This window comes from Salvelinus fontinalis, chromosome 26 (assembly GCF_029448725.1).
Source record: "Salvelinus fontinalis isolate EN_2023a chromosome 26, ASM2944872v1, whole genome shotgun sequence".
Taxonomy (NCBI): Eukaryota; Metazoa; Chordata; class Actinopteri; order Salmoniformes; family Salmonidae; genus Salvelinus; species Salvelinus fontinalis.
In genome coordinates this window covers 39,634,590-39,654,243 of record NC_074690.1, presented here as the reverse complement: position 1 = coordinate 39,654,243, position 19,654 = coordinate 39,634,590, and the positions used below count along the sequence as shown (strand labels likewise).

At 43.4% G+C, this 19,654-nt stretch overlaps 2 protein-coding genes across 9 annotated transcripts in view; both read right to left on the bottom strand.

Moving 5' to 3' along the window:
* LOC129824322 (receptor-type tyrosine-protein phosphatase S-like) overlaps positions 1-6,983 on the bottom strand; it is a 106,346-nt gene extending 99,363 nt beyond the window's left edge. For 4 of the 8 annotated variants that reach the window (XM_055883882.1, XM_055883884.1, XM_055883886.1 and 1 more), the window contains exon 1: positions 6,645-6,978. The gene's annotated coding sequence lies outside the window, so the exon portion shown is untranslated. Of the gene's footprint in view, positions 1-6,199; positions 6,220-6,644 lie in introns of those variants that run through there. The other 4 variants (XM_055883887.1, XM_055883890.1, XM_055883889.1 and 1 more) reach the window with 3 other exon arrangements.
* Positions 6,984-15,549: 8,566 nt separating this feature from the next.
* LOC129824321 (protein fem-1 homolog A) lies at positions 15,550-19,205 on the bottom strand. The gene has a single exon (XM_055883881.1). The coding sequence runs from the start codon at positions 18,953-18,955 to the stop codon at positions 17,102-17,104; it is 1,854 nt and encodes a 617-aa protein (XP_055739856.1). The 5' UTR covers positions 18,956-19,205; the 3' UTR covers positions 15,550-17,101.
* Positions 19,206-19,654: the final 449 nt, after the last annotated feature.

The following is a 19,654-nucleotide window of genomic DNA, read 5'->3' as shown; positions in this document are numbered from 1 at the left end:
AAACATGAGAGCAGGAGCAGACTGGCACCCAGGCTAACATCATTGTAACCGCAGGAAAAAATTATAATAATACATAGATACTCATTAGAGGTGCACTAAAGTGTATGATTATATTTAGATACCATGTGTTTGATGTATTTGACACCATTCCAGTCATTTCGCTCCAGCCATTCCCACGAGCCCGTTCTCCCCAATTAAGGTGCCACCAACTTCCTGTGTCATGCACCCATCTTGAGCAATTCTACTAGTAACGAGCCCTTCATTGCATTGGTTCCTGATAGAGATGAGAGATTTGTGACGCCAAAATGAGTTTTGCCTTGAGGGACAGAAAAGATGTGAATCGAATTGAAAGCCAAAGTAATGACGTAGAAAAACAGACATTGTGCTCGATGGTTCTGTCCTGTCTGTCAGTGAGAGGGAGACTGAGAGAGTGTTTGTGTGTGTGTGTGTGTGTGTGCGTGTGTGCATGAGTGTGTTTTTGCAGCCGCGCAAGTGTGGGTTGCGTGCATGTCCGTGCTCTCTGTTGTTAGTGTGTGTGTGTCCTTGCCGCTGTGCGTGTGCAGTGTGTGCGTGTCCGTGCGCACTTGTGGGCAAGTGTGTGTGTGTCTGTGACAAATTAAAGAGCTGCCAAAGATAACAGACTGACAAATCGCCCCCGTCCTCACAACGGCCAGACATCTCAGCCAGCCTGGTGCATACCAACTACCATCAGACTGAATAATGGTTATCATACTGTCTTTTTATGACACACTAAAATGGTTCACAAAAATGGAACGCTCCGACATACAGTGAATCACATACATAAAGCAGGCAGGCAGACATCGAGGTATTCAAGTACTGTTCGAGTGACCTAAGCGACTTTGAGCGTGGTACGATCGCCGGTGCCAGGCACGCCGGATCCAGTATCTCAGAAACGTCCGCCCTCCTGGGCACGACAGTGTCTAGGGTTTCTCAAGAGTGGTGCGACAAACAAAAATCCAATCCAGTCTCAGTCCCGTGGGCGAAAACAGTTTGTTGATGAGAGAGGTCGAAGGAGAATGGCAAGAATCGTGCGAGCTAACATGGGGGGGCGACAAACAGAAAGATAATGGCGCAGTACAACAGTGTTGTGCAGAACAGCATCTCGGGAACTCAAACATCGTTGGTCCTTGTCACGGATGGGCTATTGCTGCAGACAAGCACAATGGGTTCCACTCCTAACAGCTAAAATCAAGAAGAAGGGGCTCCAGTGGGCACGCCATCACCAACACTGGACAATTAAGGAGTGGAAAAGCATCGCCTCGTCCAACGAATCCCGGTTCCTGTTGCATCATACTGATGGCAGAGTCAGGATTTGGCGTAAGCAGCATGAGTCCATGGACCCATCCTGCCTGGTGTCAACGGTACAGGCTGTTGGCGGTGGTGTACCGCCATCGAATCTGCAGCAACTGCGTGATGCCATCCCGTCAGCATGGTCCAACATCCCCGTGGAACTTTTCCGACTTGTAGAATCCTTGCCCCAAAGAATTCAGGCTGTTCTGGAGGTAAAGGGGGGTTCCAACCCAGTAGTAGATGGGTGTACCTAATAAACTTGTTGGTGAGTGTATACATAATTACACAGTTATAAGCTTCCTATTCCATCTGTAGCTTATGGCTGCCTGAATAAATAATTAACTTAGGTTATTTAAGAACTCATAATGGTAAAATAGGAATTAGGAACTCAATGTTATTCGTTTACTAATTAATAAGTGCTTATAGCATACTATATTTTGATGATTATGTAAAACATGTATGTGTATTAATATGTAGTTGTAATAAGCCTATATACTATCATTGTAGCCTATAACAATGTTGGAACAGATTTGTTTCATTTGGTTTTGTATTCAGTTAGCACAGTTCTTATTCATTCTTAAGATCTCATTTTAGAAGTGATGTTCTCTACCCTGACACTTGTTTAAACCATGCCGGATGGAATTACCACGTTTTCACCCGTGTTTGAAAATATCAATTCATAATCGCAATATCTGGCCCCCACCACTCTTGCAGGACCCAAATCGTCTCCATCCTTCTGACCTGTAGTCGTGAGAGGTGATGTTATGCAAATAGAGTCATAACCTTTGAAATCTGCCCAGCCCACACAGATAGGGATATGAAATAATCATGTACAGACAGACCATAGTAGACAGCAGTAGCCATAATCCATAGCTGATAGTGACACAGTTGAGGTCAAAGCATTAACATGGACAGATTTCATCAAAACAAGTCATTACTGTCTGGATACTGATTAATTTTCTCTTTTCTTCTAGGTCTCGGCAGCCATCCAGGAGACATTAATGAGTTTACTAGCCTTACTCTTGAGCCAAAAAGGGATTCTCAATCAGAAAGAGGATTTTCTTTTCTTTGTACAACGGAAATAGCCTTGTTCTACAGCCCAAAACCAAAGAAGCTTATTCTCTTTCCCAAAACTGCCCTTGCCCAAAACAACAGGCAAATTCATCAGCATTCTTTAGAACGTTCTAGAATATTCTTGCCAACCACAGCCTTCATTCCACGTCTGATGAGACAGTCTGCAAGTTTCTATCATGTCAGCCATCTTGTCACTCAATCTCCCTGCCCTTTATAACTTCTGCCACTCGGTGACACAGCAGCAACAGCACCTCAGTGCAACCACTTCGCCACTTCCACTTTAGAGCGTTTCACAGTGGCTTGCAAATCAACACATTAACATATACATTGCTTCTTCAACAGAGCTAGAATAAAGATCTGATAGGAAGAATATTGCAAAATGAAAAATCCTAATGTAACAGTAGATAGGGAAAGAGGAGAGATGGTAGAACGGAGAGGAGAGGGAGAAAGGGGAGAGAGGAAAATGAGAGGGAGGAGAAAAAAGGAGAGGGGAGGTGGAAGTGATAGAAAGAGGAGAGAGGGGAGAGAGAAATAACAGGAGAGGAGAGAAGACAGGAGAAAAACATGAATGAAAGAACATGAAAGGACAGGGTGGAGAGGAGAGGAGAGGAGGAAAAAAACAGAGAGAGAAAGGTAGATAAAAGAGAGAGAAATGGGATAGAGAGGTAAAGGAGAGGTATATCGAAGCAGTGTGCATTATTCATCTGTGTTGACACATCACAATCTCTGATTCATCTGGTGAAGGGCATCAATCAAGTCCCAACCCATCTGACAGCTTTCACTCATCCACAGTACACTTCAGACGCCACACTCCTCTACTCATTCTCTCCTCTGTTCTCCTCTCCTCTCTTCTAATCTACCAAGGAGGTCCTGTAGAGCTGTGTAAAAACTAAAAAAGTATTGTTTGGTGTGCTTATAAACCCCATTTTTGGATGAAGTATAGAGGTTCTGAGCATATAAACTACGTCTAAGGTTCTGGTCGCTGGATCTGACTGGAAACAAACCTGCAAACTATTTGCTCCGTGTACAGGAGAACTGACTGCAGTGCTGTTGGATTAACCCACATGGCAGTGGGCATTGTGATACACACTACCGTTCAAAAGTTTGGGGTCACTTAGAAATGTTCCTGTTTTTGAAAGAAAAGCTAATTTTTTGGTCCATTAAAATAACATAAAATTGATCCGAAATACAGTGTCGGCATGGTTAATGTTGTAAATGACTATTGTAGCTGGAAACGGCAGATTTTTTATGGAATATCTACATAGGCGTACAGAGGCGCATTATCAGCAGCCATCACTCCTGTGTTCCAATGGTACGTTGTGTTATCTAATCCAAGTTTATCATTTTAAAAGGCTAATTGATCATTAGAAAAACCATTTTGCAATTACGTTAGCACAGCTGAAAACTGTTGTTATGATTAAAGAAGCAATAAAACTGTCCTTCTTTAGACTAGTTGAGTATCTGGGGCATCAGCATTTGTGGGTTCGTTTGCAGGCTCAAAATGGCCAGAAACAAAGAACTTTCTTCTGAAACTCGTCAGTCTATTCTGGTTCTGAGAAATGAAGGCTATTCCATGCGAGAAATTGCCAAGAAACTGAAGATCTCGTACAATGCTGTGTACTACTCCCCTCACAGAACAGTGCAAACTGGCACTAACCAGAGTAGAAAGAGGAGTGGGAGGACCCGGTGCACAACTGAGCAAGAGGACAAGTACATTAGAGTGTCTAGTTTGAGAAAGACACCTCACAAGTCCTCAACTGGCAGCTTCATTAAATAGTACCCGCAAAACACAAGTCTCAACAGTGAAGAGGCAACTCCGGGATGTGGCCTTCTAGGCAGAGTTGTAAAGAAAAAGCCATATCTCAGACTGGCCAATAAAAATAAAAGATTAAGATGGGCAAAAGAACACAGACACTGGACAGAGGAACTCTGCCTAGAAGGCCAGCATCCTGGAGTTGCCTCTTCACTGTTGAGACTTGTGTTTTGCGGGTACTATTTAATGAAGCTGCCAGTCCATTAAAAATCTGCCGTGTCCAGCTACAATAGTCATTTACAACATTAACAATGTCTACACTGTGTTTCTGATCAATTTGATGTGATTTTAATGGACCCCAAAAAATGTTGCTTTTCTTTCAAAAACAAGGACATTTCTAAGTGACTCCAAAACTTTTGAACGGTAGTGTAATATGCCAAGAGCATGATTGCTACAATATTGAAAGATGCAACAAAAGATTCCTCTGAGTCTGGATGGTACTGGGGATAAACTGTTTAACAGACAAGTAACATCTTATTATAGCCTTTTGACTCACGCACCCTCACGCTGGTGCCCCTGACATGCACAAGGCCTGGGGTGGCAGATAACCAGGAACATGGGCCTCTGACTAACCAGCAGCAGCCCACAGGACTTAAAGACACAACATGAGGAGGAAGAATAGAAATAGAAGCGTGTGCTCAGCTGTTTTAAATCAACGCTGCCCGCCAGGATCTGGGGAGACACAGCAGCAGAAAGTGCACTCTGACCTGAAATCCAACTTTCCACAGGGCTCACTCATCACTTCAACGTTGACATGATCTTGATGCGTATCTGACGGAGCTGACGACGACGTGAAAGAGATTGAAGCCAAGTGATGGAGAGAAAACTCAAATTGGAAATGGATTACTGCAAACCCAATCCTATCTGTTTGGTATGTAGCGTGTTGCTTCTCAGGTTTCTTGCACAGGATCGGTTAATATTTTATACTGAGGACTACCGAGAACCAGACCCAAGTTCTTCAGAACCAATCTAAGACCCAGGCCTACCCAGAGGCATTGGTTTCACCAGCTGTATCTGTCTACCCATAAAAAAAGTCACCAAAAACCAATCCGGGAGAGAGATGGTTCATGGGAGAAAGCTCCTACTAGAAGTGCAGTACACAGAGTACTAACATGTAACCTCACTGTAACTGTAAAAATACTTCTCTGTATTGCTGTCGAAGTAACTTTGTGTGTCTGATGATGTCTTCATCTCTTTACAGGGAAATTGTGAAAAAAAGATGGAGAAAAAAAAGCCTAAATATATAGCTGGTCATAGTGTCTCATTTGCCAGATCTAAATATTTAGTAGACATCTATCAGTTTAAAATGAAAATCTAATTCAGAATATGAATGGGTGTGAATTTGAACCAATTAGAGATGTGGAAAGTGGTTGGAATGAACACCAGCCTACATATGATGCCCCTCAAGGGATGAAGAGGCCATCTGTTTTAAGAGAAAGGAAGGGGGGGGAACAATTAAGCCTAAACTTGGATTTGATATGATAGGATCTATCCAAACTGCTGCCTGAAGGCCTGGTGGTTGCATTGTCTGTAAGGAATTAAAACACCAAAAAAAGCATGGTGGCTAGATAAGTATTCAAGGTGCGCTTGTTTTTGTCAATGCAAGCACACCCTGCGAAAATGTGTCAAGGTAAATCGATGCCAGCATTATATTTCAGAGGCATAGATGCTTCCTGAAAGTGTCCTCGCATTTTTCTGGCCTTATATGATTTTTAAATGGGTCAACACATCATATTAACATGTGTTAAAAAATCTGTGAATATTTAATGTTTTTTTCCAACAATGCTAATGGAAGAAGCAGGTGCCTAATAGGCGAAGCGACCCAATAGTCTGTAGAGTAATCTAAATAGACTATCCGCCCCGCCACCTGGTGTCATGTCATCGCCCGATTTATGGCAATTGGGTGAACTGACGCTCGAGATATGCCTATAAAGGACAACAACAAAAAACTAGCATAATATAGGCGCGATTGGTTATTAAGAATAAATAAAGAATACATACGATGACAGACGTGCCGAAAGCACCGGCTGGTGTCAAAACAAACTGATGATGAACAAAGGGGTGACATATCGCCAACCAGCGAGGGGTCCCTTATAAAGCCTCTCTGGTGAACAATGAGGCGCAGGAGAGAAGCTGGGTGGCAAGAAGGCTTGGTACCGCCGACGACAACCTGCAAATGATATTATTCCCAACCAGAAAACCCAAGCTCAACAGTTGCATGCAAAGTCTAAAGTAACCCAAAACATAGTATTATTGTTTGAAGGAGAAATGATCCAAATTGACCCATATGTTTAAAATAGAGTCTGTAAACAGCAGCCGAGCACACGACAGCCAAACTGCCTACCGAGCAATACCGATCAGGGCGCGGTGTTTAATAATACATAAAGGAAACGAATCCCTCGTGCATATGGCAAAACAACCTATTTTTAATCGATTTCATATTTACCTTTATGGAGAAAGTGAGTGCTCCGTCTTGTTTTTGATCGGATAAATGAATGTGCATGGACTTGCAGCTGGCAGCTTCCCTTTAACCCCCGACAGAAATAATAATCCCATTTGACAGGAGAGATCCTCTGAAAGGTTAGATTTTTCGGCAGTGAACGCATGCATCGCCGGCGTCCTCGGCTGTCCTCTCGCCTTGCAGGACCACTATTCTGCGCCCGTGTTTGGGGGGACCATCTCCGGTCGAGCGGCTTTAGACACTGCTCGTTGTCAATTGATACTCACTGTCTTCCTCCTCAATGCCCTTCCTCCCTCTCCCCCCTCTCTCCTGTTCGCTCTCTCACACACGGATGAGCTCCCCCTCCCTCCCATCGTGACGTGATGGAGTCAAAATCTCCAATAGCAACCGCATCCCCCTCATCACCCAAACCTTTTTGTCATCTCAGTGGACCGCTGACTGGTGCTAAAGAGATGGCTGCTGTTGCTGAGGAAGCCTGTCTACTGTAACTTGTATGTTAGAGTGAGCTCTACATGTCATGAGGGACTAGATGAGATTATATAATAATGAGAACAAGGGAGATATTCAGAATTTAATTTAAGAATCATTAGGGTTCCATTCATTGGAGTAGCATTCAAACTGTCTCATTAGAACAACTCACCTCTCCAATGAAAATCATCCGCATGTCGTTTCTTTTTTTTGTTGCAAAAGTAGGTCCTTTTGAACTATGAAAATATGCATAGAAGTAGCCTAAGTGTTTTTATAGAATTTAATATTCAGAGTCAGATATATAACAGTCAAACCTATAAACATATTGCCCTCGTAAAAAAGGAGAATAAGTGTTGTCTCGTCTTGACACTGGGCCAGAGGAGACGCAGAGAACCAGGTGGATGTTGAAGCTCTTGAGGGAGGCGAAATCTCGTTAACCCAGAAATAAAGTCTCATGTAATTGGTCAGCTGCTCGATTAAGTTCTGGGTCCATACTTGTTGAGAAAATGGATCAAGATATGCTAGATCGAGGAACTGGGACCGGAACGAGGAGCTTCACACTCTCTATCTTTGCAAATTATGGGCTGAATGTCCCCTCCTCTTCCGAAATTCGAGAGACGCTAACACCTGCGAAATTGTAATTTGTCCAAACAACCAGAGACGAAAAACCCAAACACCGGAATTTACTGCTGCTCGTTAGCCCACGCATCCCATTCCTTCCCGACAGATTATACGATACCAGGCTTGTTTATGTAGATCTATCCACTAGAGGGAGCGCAAAACTTTCCCGACTTTAGCTGTTTACACGCATACAAACACGCACACAACCTTTCAGTTCATGATATGAGTGAGATGCGGAGCACACACACATATTCAAACCTGCATGCCCTGACACAGAATCAACCCAACTAACACACACCTTGTCTTTTCTCCATCATCTAAGCATAATCTGCTTTCACCAGACCAATTATTTGTGTTTATCTCTTCACCTAACCATAATGTATCCATGTAGTCTCTTTAATGTCAGGGGTAGAAGGTAATTAGATGAAGAGGCGTTTAGGGGAGCCATTGCCAATGCCATATTGCTATCTATCCAGTTCCTTCAGGTCTGCTAACACAGCAAGGTTGGGGGCTAGTGGAGGTGGTAGGGGCTATGGCAGGTGGTACCGGGTTGGTTTTTGGACCAGGTCTCTTGTCTGGCATGACTGAATATGACCATCTGAGCTGCTCTCGAACAAAGGAGGCTAAGCTGTATTTCCTTTGTTACTGCTGACACCTTGTGGGTGAAAAGAGAAGTACCACTGTAGTTACATCAGCTTTCCATATTGTCTTACATTAGTCAGTAGTGCTGTACGTTCATAACGTATACAGTATAATGAATCAAATGAATGCCATTCTAACACATGTAATAGAGAAACGTGTCTGCTCTATATATAATGTACGAAGTGTATACCTATTGCCTATAAACAGAAAGGTTTAATCAGAGGTCTGATATGGGTTGTTCCACGAAATGAGTGCCTTTTGCATCCCTATTTTAAGTAGAAATTGTGCACCAATATTACTTTTAAAAGCCTGTTATATTAATTGAAGTCGTATTTAATATAGACCACAAGCAAAATTCAATATTTTTGATTATTGTGGCAAAGACAAAAGTGGTCTGTGTGCTCTCTGCGACTAGGAATACTTTAGCCCAATTAACGTCAAGTTTTCTCCAAGTTTTCACCATCACTACCCACATTTCTATGCACAGTTTTTATGCGAGTAAAGTATTTTTTTGTATTTTATTCCACATCCCCATATGCTGCTGTCAAGGCAGAAGCTACTCTTCATGCAGTCCAATCACAATTACATTCAATAAAACAATATATAACACATTATTACACACTACTCTACCATAACATATCTACAATACAAAAACAATACAGCAAAATAACAATATTTAAAATGTATGTGTGTGCAGTGGAGGAAAAAGTACCAAATTGTCATACTTGAGTAAAAGTATAGGTTCTTTAATAGAAAGTTACTCAGGTAAAAGTGAAAGTCACCCAGTAAAATACTACTTGAGTAAAAGTCTAAAAGCATTTGTTTCTAAATATACTTAAGTATCAAAAGTAAATGTAATTGCTCAAATATACTTAAGTATCAAAAGTAAAAGTATAAATCATTTAAAATTCCTTATATTAAGCAAACCAGACTGCGCCATTTTCATGTTTTGAAAATGTATGGACAGCCACGGGCACACTCCAATACTCAGACATCATTTACCTAAGATGCCTTTGTGTTTAGTGAGTCCACCATATAAGAGGCAGTAGGGATGACCACTTGTTCTCTTGATAAGTGTGTGAATTGGACAATTTTCCTGTCCTGCTAAGCCTTCAAAATGTAACAAGTACTTTTGGATGTCAGGGAAAATGTAAAGAATATAAAAGTACATCATTTTCTTTAGGAATGTAGTGGAGTAAAAGTACAAGTTGTCAAAAATATAAATGTTTGAGTAAAGTAGATACCCAAAAAAGCTACTTAAGTAGTACTTTACACTGCCGTGTGCGTGTAGTGTGTGCTAGCATGTGTTTGTGAATGCTGTGTGTGTGTGTGTGTGTGTGTGTGTGTGTGTGTGTGTGTGTGTGTGTGTGTGTGTGTGTGTGTGTGTGTGTGTGTGTGTGTGTGTGTGTGTGTGTGTGTGTGTGTGTGTGTGTGTGTGTGCCTGCGTGTCTCTTCACAGTCCACGCTGTTCCATAAATTGTAGTTTTATCCGTTTTTTAAATCTGATTTTACTGCTTGACGAAGCTACATGATTTGGAATAGAGTTCCATGTATTCATGGCTTTATGTAGTGCTTTGCATTTCCCGTAGTCTGTTCTGGACTGTGAAGAAACCTCTGGTGGCATGTCTTGTGGGGTATGTATGGGTGTCTGAGCTGTGCGCTGGTCGCTTCAACAGACAGATTGGTGATTTTAGCATGTCAATAACTCTCACAAAGACAAGCAGGCTCCACCCTGAGCCAGGAGAGTTGCTGGCTCTCCGTGTACATTTAAGGGCCAGCCGTGCTGTTCTGTTCTGGGCCAATTGTAATTTGCCTGTGTCCCTCTTTGTGGCACTTGACCATATGACTGGACAGTAGTCCAGGTGTGACAAAACTAGGGACAGAAGTGCCTTTTTTTCATAACAATGTCGAGAAAGCAGAGCTGCACTTTATTATGGACAGACTTCTCCCCATCTTAGCCACCGTTGCAGCAATATGTTTTGACCATCAGTTTACAATCCAGGGTTGCTCCAAGCAGTTCAGTCTCCTCAACTAGATACTTTTCCACGTTATTCATTACATGATTTAGTTGAGGTTTAGGGTTTAGTGAATCCTTTTTCCCAAATACAATGCTTTAAGTTTTTTAAATATTTAGGACCAACTTATTTATTGCCATACTGAAACTCGTTGTTTAAGTGTAGCAATGATTTGACTTGCTGTGGTAGCTGATGTGTACAGTGTTGAGTCATCAGCATACAGTACATAGACACACAGGCTTTACTCAGTGCCAGTGGCAGGTCATTAGTGAAGATTGAATGAAGTAAAGGGTCCTAGGGAATGCCTGATTCTACCTGGATTATGTTGGAGAGACTTCCATTAAAGGACACCCTCTGTGTTCTGTTAGACAGGTAACTCTCGATCCACAATATAGGAGGGGATGTAAAGCCATAACACATACGTTTTTCCAGCATCAGATTATGATCGATAATGTCGAAAGCTGCACCGAAGTCTAACAGAACAGCTCCCATAAGTTTAGCAATTTCTCTAAGCCAATCATCAGTCATTTGTGTAGACTAAGTGCCTCAGGCCTACATTTGGAACACCTTTCCCTATAAGCATGTTGAAAGTCTGTTGTTAATTTAGTTACTGTGAAATAGCATTGTATCTGGTCAAACACCATTTTTTCCAAAAGTTTAGTAAGGGTTGGTAACAGACTGATTGGTCAGCTATTTGAGCCGTGCTTTGCTATTCTTGGGTGGCAGAAGGACTTTTGCATCCCTCCAGACCTGAGGACACACACTTTCCTGTGGGCTTAGATAAAAATCACAACAGCTGTGATGGAAATTGGAAGTTTCGGTGTAATTTTATAAATGCAGACAGATAATTTGTTGGTTCAACATGGTGGGATCTTTTTGTGTCGGTAAAATTAATTATGAGGGAAATGGCGGTGGAAACGCCTTAATGCACAAATATTGATATAATAACCATCATATCGAAGTAAATGTGGAGTCACGCGATGATATGGTGTGTGGTCCTCCAAATACGACTCAGGAAACCATGTAGTTTATTAAGCTACAGATTAAATAAGTTATGAACTTCACAGGGTAGTGAGTGCACAGTGGTGAGCTTGATGCTGCTTTCCAATAAATATAGAGCGTTCTGGTGACATGATGATCAATACTTGACTGCCGTTTGATAAAAACAAATATTCCCGCTTATCCATAATAAACTCATCATGTAGACTAGACCAGCCGTTCGCAAACTTTTTTGGTTACATTACCAACAACTGAATTTTGCTCTTCCCGGTGTACCCCTGAAGTACCCGCTCATGTCTATTTGACCAGTAAGCCTATGGTCTCATAAGTCTTCTCAAGTACCCCCTGTGGATTGACCAAGTACCCCCATGGCTCCCAGTACCCCTGGTTGGGAAGCACTGGGCTAGACAATCTGCACAGTCTACCCACACTATATCTGCACGCTGTTGGCTAGAGCGCAGGTGACAAGACCAGAGTAGGCACATTTTCTATTTCGTTTTTTTTATTTATGAAAAACTATAGGTAGAGTTGAAAATGTGATGAAAACATATTGAACTTTAGATTTGTATTAGGTACATGAAAAACGTCCCGAAAAAGTACATTTTGTGTGCACTACATCATCACGCACAGATTTTTATCCGCAACAAGTCCATTTCGTGGAAACACACCACTGGTGGGAAAATGTGTAAAGCCTTAGTTAATTTGTTTAGCTTAAAAAATAATTTTCTCTAGATATTTCATGTGATGAGTGATTCATTTTAAGGAAAACAAAAAAAAACTGTCCCTAATTTTAAAGTCAACCCTGTTACGTGAACTAACCTCTCGTTTCAACATGGTCAAACTCTTCCTTTAAAACATTTTTTTCCCCAAAAGGAACATTGAATATCTAATAGTCAAATCATTGTAAAATCAGGTGAGCTGCTTAAATATTTTTTGACAATTTTCAGGTGTTTTGTGGTGGAAAACTGAATGGGTTCAAGCAGAACAAGTCAACCCTGTTACCCATAAACAGACAGAACCAACCCTGTCACAGTCAACCATGTTACTTCATTTAGACAATTACTATTGTCATTTTTGAATTAACCTCTTGAGATGGGAAAATGTTTTTTAATAAGATAAACATTCATGACAGAATGTTAAAGTTAGTTACACTATACCCAAAAGGGACTCATATACCGATAGACTTGATGGAATGTATGACAAAATATCAGCCTCTTATCTTTTACTCAAGATGAAGGCCCTCTACAAAACAGTCCCGTCCCACAGCCACTGGTGGAGCGTCAGTCAGGCAAGTGAGACTATCTATAACAGTAACCTTCCAGTCTACTGCTGTTTCCTAAACGGGGTCTGAGCACATATGCACTATGTCCAGTCATAAATCGAAACCCTAGCCCTTCTCCTAAGCCAAAAGGGAGTCAGCAGGTTCGGTGGGAATTCCTTTCCAGATCAGCTCAACTCAGGAGGTGAATGCAAATTCTCAATTCAATAATTCCTTACTGACTGAATTTAACTTGAATATATTGTAACCCTAGGTGTCAGGAATAGGCCTATGGTGGAAACACCTTGCATGCCAGAGAGCTAGCTGCAGGAGAAATTAGCATATTGTTTGCTTCGGATTCCTTTCCTTTCTCTACTTTCTAGGGGTTGACTGGCCCAGATAGGTCTATGGGCAGAGAAGAGCATCAGCTACAGTATCTTGCTTCTACCTGTCCAGTTCCATTTGATCTGCAGACGCCACAGGGGAGCAGGGGGTCAGGGACTGGGGGTTGTTGTTTCAGGCTGGGGTTTATTGACACACCTGTGACCTCTCGAAAGTTCAACTCCATGGCCTCTGACCTTTCAAAGAAAACAGATACTAACTGTGAATTTAACAACAACAATGACCGTTTAACACTGAATAACAATAATAAATCACTAACATGAGGGATAGCCCCATAGCGATTCAACTGTAGGCAGTGGAAGCGCAGAGTAAAACATGGCAATATCATAAATGTGATGATCAATAATCAGAAGTTTTAATAGGCTAATGTGCAGTAGAGTCAAACATAGATATTTTACAAAATTGGTTCAACGAAGGACCAAACTCGTTGGAGTGGTTCCAGGACACTGTCCCTGCCAGTCATCCAGTGACCTGACTGACTGTGTGTATTACCTTAGTGTAAGCCTGTTTACAGGGGAGAGACTGGGGTGAAAGGACCCTAAAATAGCAGGGGAAATGGCCCGGTCTCCACCACTGCCCCGCAGTGACGTTGATTGCACTCTATTTATACTTTAAGAGCTTGGCCCACCGAAAGATCAAGATTTTTACACCTCACGTTCTGTAACCAGAGAGAGAGTAAGAAAGGGAGAACAAAGAGTATGTTCTGTTTGTCACTTAAGGGAAAAAAAATACAAGTAATAAAATATAAGGGATACAGTCTCGTTTTTACTGGAATTTTAGAAACATAATAGAAATATAGAGGTACTTTAACGCCTAAAAGCCACAGGCATTGGACTGCGGTGACAACCAAAATATGACACTCAGGTCATTTGCAAAGTGCTGTGGAAAAGGGGGGGGGGGGGGGGTAAATTTAGTCAGGTGTTATTCCTTACCATGTGACCTGACCAAGGGGAAATGCCTAGGACACCTGGCAATAGACTATACCTAGAGCCCTGATTTTTTTCCTGGCCCGTAGAAATAACCAAACGAGCACGGAAGGCTCAGAGCTCAAACTTGAATCCGCATCAGTTAAAGGCCCAATGCAGCCATTTTTAACTCAATATCAAATCATTTCAGGATAAAAATTAAGTACCTTACTGTGATAGTTTTCAATTAAAACGGTAAAAAATAAACAAAAATAGCTTCTTAGCAAAGAGCAATTTCTCAAGCAAGAATTTAGCTAGGACTATCTGGGAGTAGGGAGGGGAAAACTGAAAATTAACAATTTTTTGCAGAGAGGTTTGGAAATCTTTCTTATTGGTCTAGTAACCAAAACTCCATCCCACCAAAATAGGAAGACATTTCAGGCGGTCTTTTCAAACAGCTCTTAGAGTAAAAGGGCATTATCCTTTTCATAATATTATTCCAACCAGTGTGGGAAATATATAGAAAAAACAGGTAAATCAAGTTTAACTGCACTGGGCCTTTAAGTTTAGGCACCTAGCTTTAATAAGCAAGCTGCATGGGAACCCGTCGAGCAGGGAGGGACAGTGTGTTCTTCCATCACACCTATTTCAATCCATCTAAGGGCCTCCGTAATATGAGTCAGTGTTATTAGTTAGTCCAGCTGTCTGTTACCCTTTCATATACACTCTACCCAGCCGTCTCACAGCAGAGCACTGGGGTGGTGCTAGTCTAGCCAGCCCTGTACATGCTCTACACAGTAGAGACAGGAACACAGTGAGGGTTAAAGGTGAGAGGAGATTACAGTCCACTGCTAATGAACAGCGGCTTGTGGATTGTTCTAACAGTGTGAACTAAGCAGTTATCAGAAGCAATTAAAAATACCATAATTGAATTGGGACTGGAGTACTGTATCGCACTGAGATTTTGCACTCACGTCAGAGTTTGTAACATTAGCCTAACACCTAAAAGACTCCTATGAAAAATAAACCTCTTTTCTCAAAAGCTCAACAGGTACAACACCACCACAGTGACAGACAGAGAAAAGGAGAGGGAAGAGAGACACAAAGGAGATTCAAAGCATTCCCTAGGCAACACACAAACCCACTTGCTGCAGGGACACTGAATTTTATTCAAGTATCTCAACACAGTTCTGTTCTGAAGTTATCATCATCAGTTAAATGAATCAATCAGTTGAGAGAGAGGCTGCAAGAGTCCATAGCCTGGATGTTGCACAGTGACACTTTAGGATTCAGGGAGGTTTTTCAAAGTGCATTCAATCAGGTGTTTTTTTTTTTGTTACATAAGGGACAAACAGAAAAAAAATAAAAGAAAGCATGTATGACACAGGTGTCAAACTCATTCCACGGAGGGCCGAGTGTCTGCGGGTTTTCGTTCCTCCCTTGTACTTGATTGATGAATTAACATCACTAATTAGTTAGGAACTCCCCACACCTGGTTGTCTAGGGCTTTATTGAAAGGAAAAACCAAAAACCTGCAGACACAAGGCCCTCCGTGGAATGAGTTTGACACCCCTGATGTATGATAACACAAAACTGAAATTGTAAAAAAAAAAAAGAAGACTAAAATGCTGGGTGCGATTTGTTCCTCATCCTTATCACCTGCATCTGTGGTTAATCGGATCCCCCCTGGGTTTTGATATCGTCACACTGAGCGACTGCATAGACTCCCAATTGTTCTGCATGGACTGTAGACAGACTAGAATAGATGATCTGATACTGGGATCAACAGAAACATTCACTCAGGAGGAGATGAAGAGCAATCTCCAGCTTTCCTCTCCCACTTTGTCCAAGTTGTCCAGAGGGAGACTTCAAGACATTGACCAGGTTGTAAAACACACACACACACACACACACACACACACACACACACACACACACACACACACACACAGTCTAAAAACACAGAGCTAAAGAAGAGATGAAGGCTAGCCTAAAACAAAACTGTATCCTTATGAGAAAGTCTGCGTTCTACAGCTGTGAGTTGCTCCATTTGTAGTAAGCAAGTTCACTAGGTTCAGGCTAACCTGTAAGATTACACGTTTAGAGAAACGATATAAGGCTGAGTTTTGGCACAAAATGGATTTTCAAACACTCCTTAAAATGTCAAGATATGGGGTGCGGAGGATTAAATAACGCAAAAATGAATTATTTAAAAACAAATACATCGATACCAGGCAGCCAAGCATACAATGTGTACTTTGTTTGTTCAAAGGAGGCTTCTGGATAACCTTGCAAAACAAGACAACAAACAAGCTATCCTATTCACTCTTAAGCCTCTCATGCAGTTAACTGTCAATATTTGATCATGTACTATCAAGTAATACAGCTTCCATTCCCACCTTAAAACTAGCCACCACCCAATACATATATAGGCACTGCCATACTTTCCTTTCTGTGAGGAGTCTTCCTTGCTTATCAAGAGAAACAGGAGAAGAGAAAGCATCAAATCCTAAAATCAAGTCCAAAGTTTTTTTCCCCTCACCTGCAAACAAATAGCAACCTAGCACTTAGAAAGTGTCCATGTCTTAATAACAGATAAGGGCAAATCCACAATAAAAGAGCAATGCTGAGACTCAGATTCTTCACTGTTCTTAAGAGTAAATATGTTCTTATAAAATGTTCTGTGGAAATTGTTAAAAGTATGCCTTGTGCAATTGCGTTATATGGATTGTTTAACTTTGTTATCATAGTTTTTTGTTTGGCATACATTTTAAAAGTGAAAAATCTGAATCTCAGCATCACTCTGTTACCGTGGAATTGCCCATAACCTAAAGAGAGAGCACTGACCGGATGCATCTAGCCACAGTTAAAATGCTCCCAGTCTGTTGTTAGTGTAACGTTTAGAAGCCAGGAGGATTATTGCTGCGATTTGGTCTGAGACGGAGCTAATAGTCTGGTGTTAGAAGGGGTACTGAGAGGGGAAAGGCCATGGGGAAAGGGGGTGGGCTGGGGTATGGTGACAATGAGGGGAGTCAGGTGGGACATGGGTGAGGTGTGGTGAAGGGGGTCATTGTTGGGTGGCTTAGAGGGGTCTGAGGGAGAGTGTGGGGATCTTAAGAGGGGGGGGGGGGGTCAGTGCAGCTCAATGAAGGTCTCCATCTCCTCTGAGATGAGGCCCTTGTAGGGCAGTCTGTGCCTCTCAATGGCGCGCGCCGCCAGGCACTGCAGAGTGACGTAGTTGAGGGGGTAGAGGGCCGGGTGTCCACTGCTCTGATCCTCCAGCAGCTCGTACGCCGTTTTCCTCTGGGCATTGGTGGCATCGAAGTGTGCCCCTGCCCTCACCAACAGCGCCATGATCTCCGGGCAACCGTTGCTGGCAGCGACGTGCAGGGGCGTGTTGTTGTCGCAGTCCCGGGAGTCCACGTCCGCTCCGCACTCCAGCAGCAGCGAGGCCACGGTCTGGGAGGGGAAGCGACCCACAGGGTAGCGGCCCACCGATGTGGTGTCCTTGTCCACAGCCATATGCAGGGGGGTGAAGCCACTCCGTGCCCGCGGGTTCAACTTCAGGAGGCGGTACACCGTCTGCTTCTTCTGGTGCTCCTGCTCCGTGGTGCACTCAAGCTTCTCCAGCAGGAACACCAGGTGGAGGATGATGGACAGGGCCTTGGTGAACTGGGGGGCTTCGGGCGGGCTGTCCCTCTGGGCCACCGCCCTCTCCACTTCCCTCACACTCTTCCCCAACACCCCCATCAGGTCGTGGAAGGTGACGCGAGTGGCCAGTGTACCTTTGGCCCGGTCCTGCAGCACGAAGGAGAAGAGCTCAGCGAAGGACAGGAAGCTGCTGGCCGTCATGGGGCTGAGGGGGTCCAGGTTACTCTGCTGCATGTCCAGGGCGTACTTCCACAGGCTGATGCAGCGTTCAAAGTTACCAGAGTCGGCGTAGACGGCCCCTCTGTAGCGGATGTAGTAGGAGGTGTCGGGGTGCGAGGGCCCCAGGATTCTCTCACGGACCAGCAGGGCCTGCATCCGCATCTCATCGGGGTCTGTGATCAGAGCCTCCAGCTCCTCGGCTGTGCTCACCTCTCGGGCACAGTCGTAGGCAGGGACAGGGGGACCCGGAGGGGGCTTGGCCAGGAGTCCCACCTTGTCAGCGGGTTGTCTCAGCTCCATGGCTCTCCTCCAGTATCTCATAGCCCCCAGGAGGTCTCTCTTCTTATCTACAAAGGTGGCCCCCAGGAGTTCGAGTGCATCAACGCGTTCTTCTCGTGAAGAGCGGGGCTGGTGGGCGAGGTACTCCACAATGTTGGTGTGCCCCGTGACGCTGGCAGCTAGAAGAGGGGTCATGCCATAGCCGTCCCTCTCCATGCGGGCATTACATTTCAGCAGCATCTTCATGATGTCCAGGCTACCGGACTCAGCGCAGTCATGGAGAGCAGTGTTGCCTTTCACACTCTTACGGTTGACATCTGCACCACGCTCCAGGAGGAACTTTGCTATCTCTTTGTGGCCCTTGTAGCAGGAGATCATCAGGCAGGTATGGCCATGGCGGTTGGCTACCTCCATATCGGCTCGGTGTTCCACCAGGTAACGGACAATCTCCAGGTGACCATCGAAGCAGGCAGCGCGTAAGGGCGTTGAGTTGGTCAGCGTAGTGTTGTTGACAGAGGCACCGTGTTTGAGAAGTGTGCGGACGACAGGGAGGTGACCAGCCGCCGAAGCCGCCCATAGCGGGGGAGCCCCTTCAATCGTCTCGCCGTCAAAGTTCACCGAGCCTCCTAGTTCCACGTTAGCTTTGCAATGTTCAAGCAAATAGTCCACAACCTCTAAGTGTCCGTGTCGAGAAGCAATGAGGAGAGGTGTGCCTCCCTGCGTTTTCTCCTCGGCGAGAGCTTCCAACTCCTCCGGACTTTTGTTGCTCAGCAACTTCTGGATAAGTTTCAGCTTACCATCTCTGGCCGCGTTGAAAACCGCCGTCGTGATATCCATTTTAACGTATTTCGTCTCTCTCACTGGCCATCAACCCCCTAGCTACGTTTTTAGCAAAACAGGGAAGGGACAGTCTTTTCAAAATAAGAAAATAAACCCTGTCCGTAGTTCGGTTTCTCCCTGGCATTTTTCTGCCATTTTAAGGCTGCTGTCAAGATGGCGTTTGTGTTGTTTGACAGCTCTATGTTGACAATTTACGCTTAGCATCTTGGTTACTGTAGTCTTTAAGAAATCCTTTCACTATGGATGAAATGGCACTTTCTTTCTGATTATGAATATAATTCCCATGAGGCATTTCGTACACGTGAACTCAGCAATAGTTGAAACGGGAAGAGTAGTTTTTAGGCGAACGTGTGTTCCATTCACTGGAATGCAATACTAGCTTGTAGTTAAACGTATTTAAACTACAATCCCCAACCACCCCGAAACACAATGCGCAGGATCAACGCAAACCTCAAAACTAAAGTGGCAACACTTCTAATCTTACTGAAATATGAATGGTACTGTATTTCTGTTGCCTGGCTTTTAAGCATAACACCCTTCCCATATCTACACTGATACAAAACATATTTCAATAGAGTGAAAATAGTATCTTGTTCCGTCTGTCAGCGAGTATGAGGGTGTGCATTAGGCCCCCACAGATCATTCCCAAATACTTGTTTTTGTTAATTAACCATGACATGCAAATACAAAAAAATA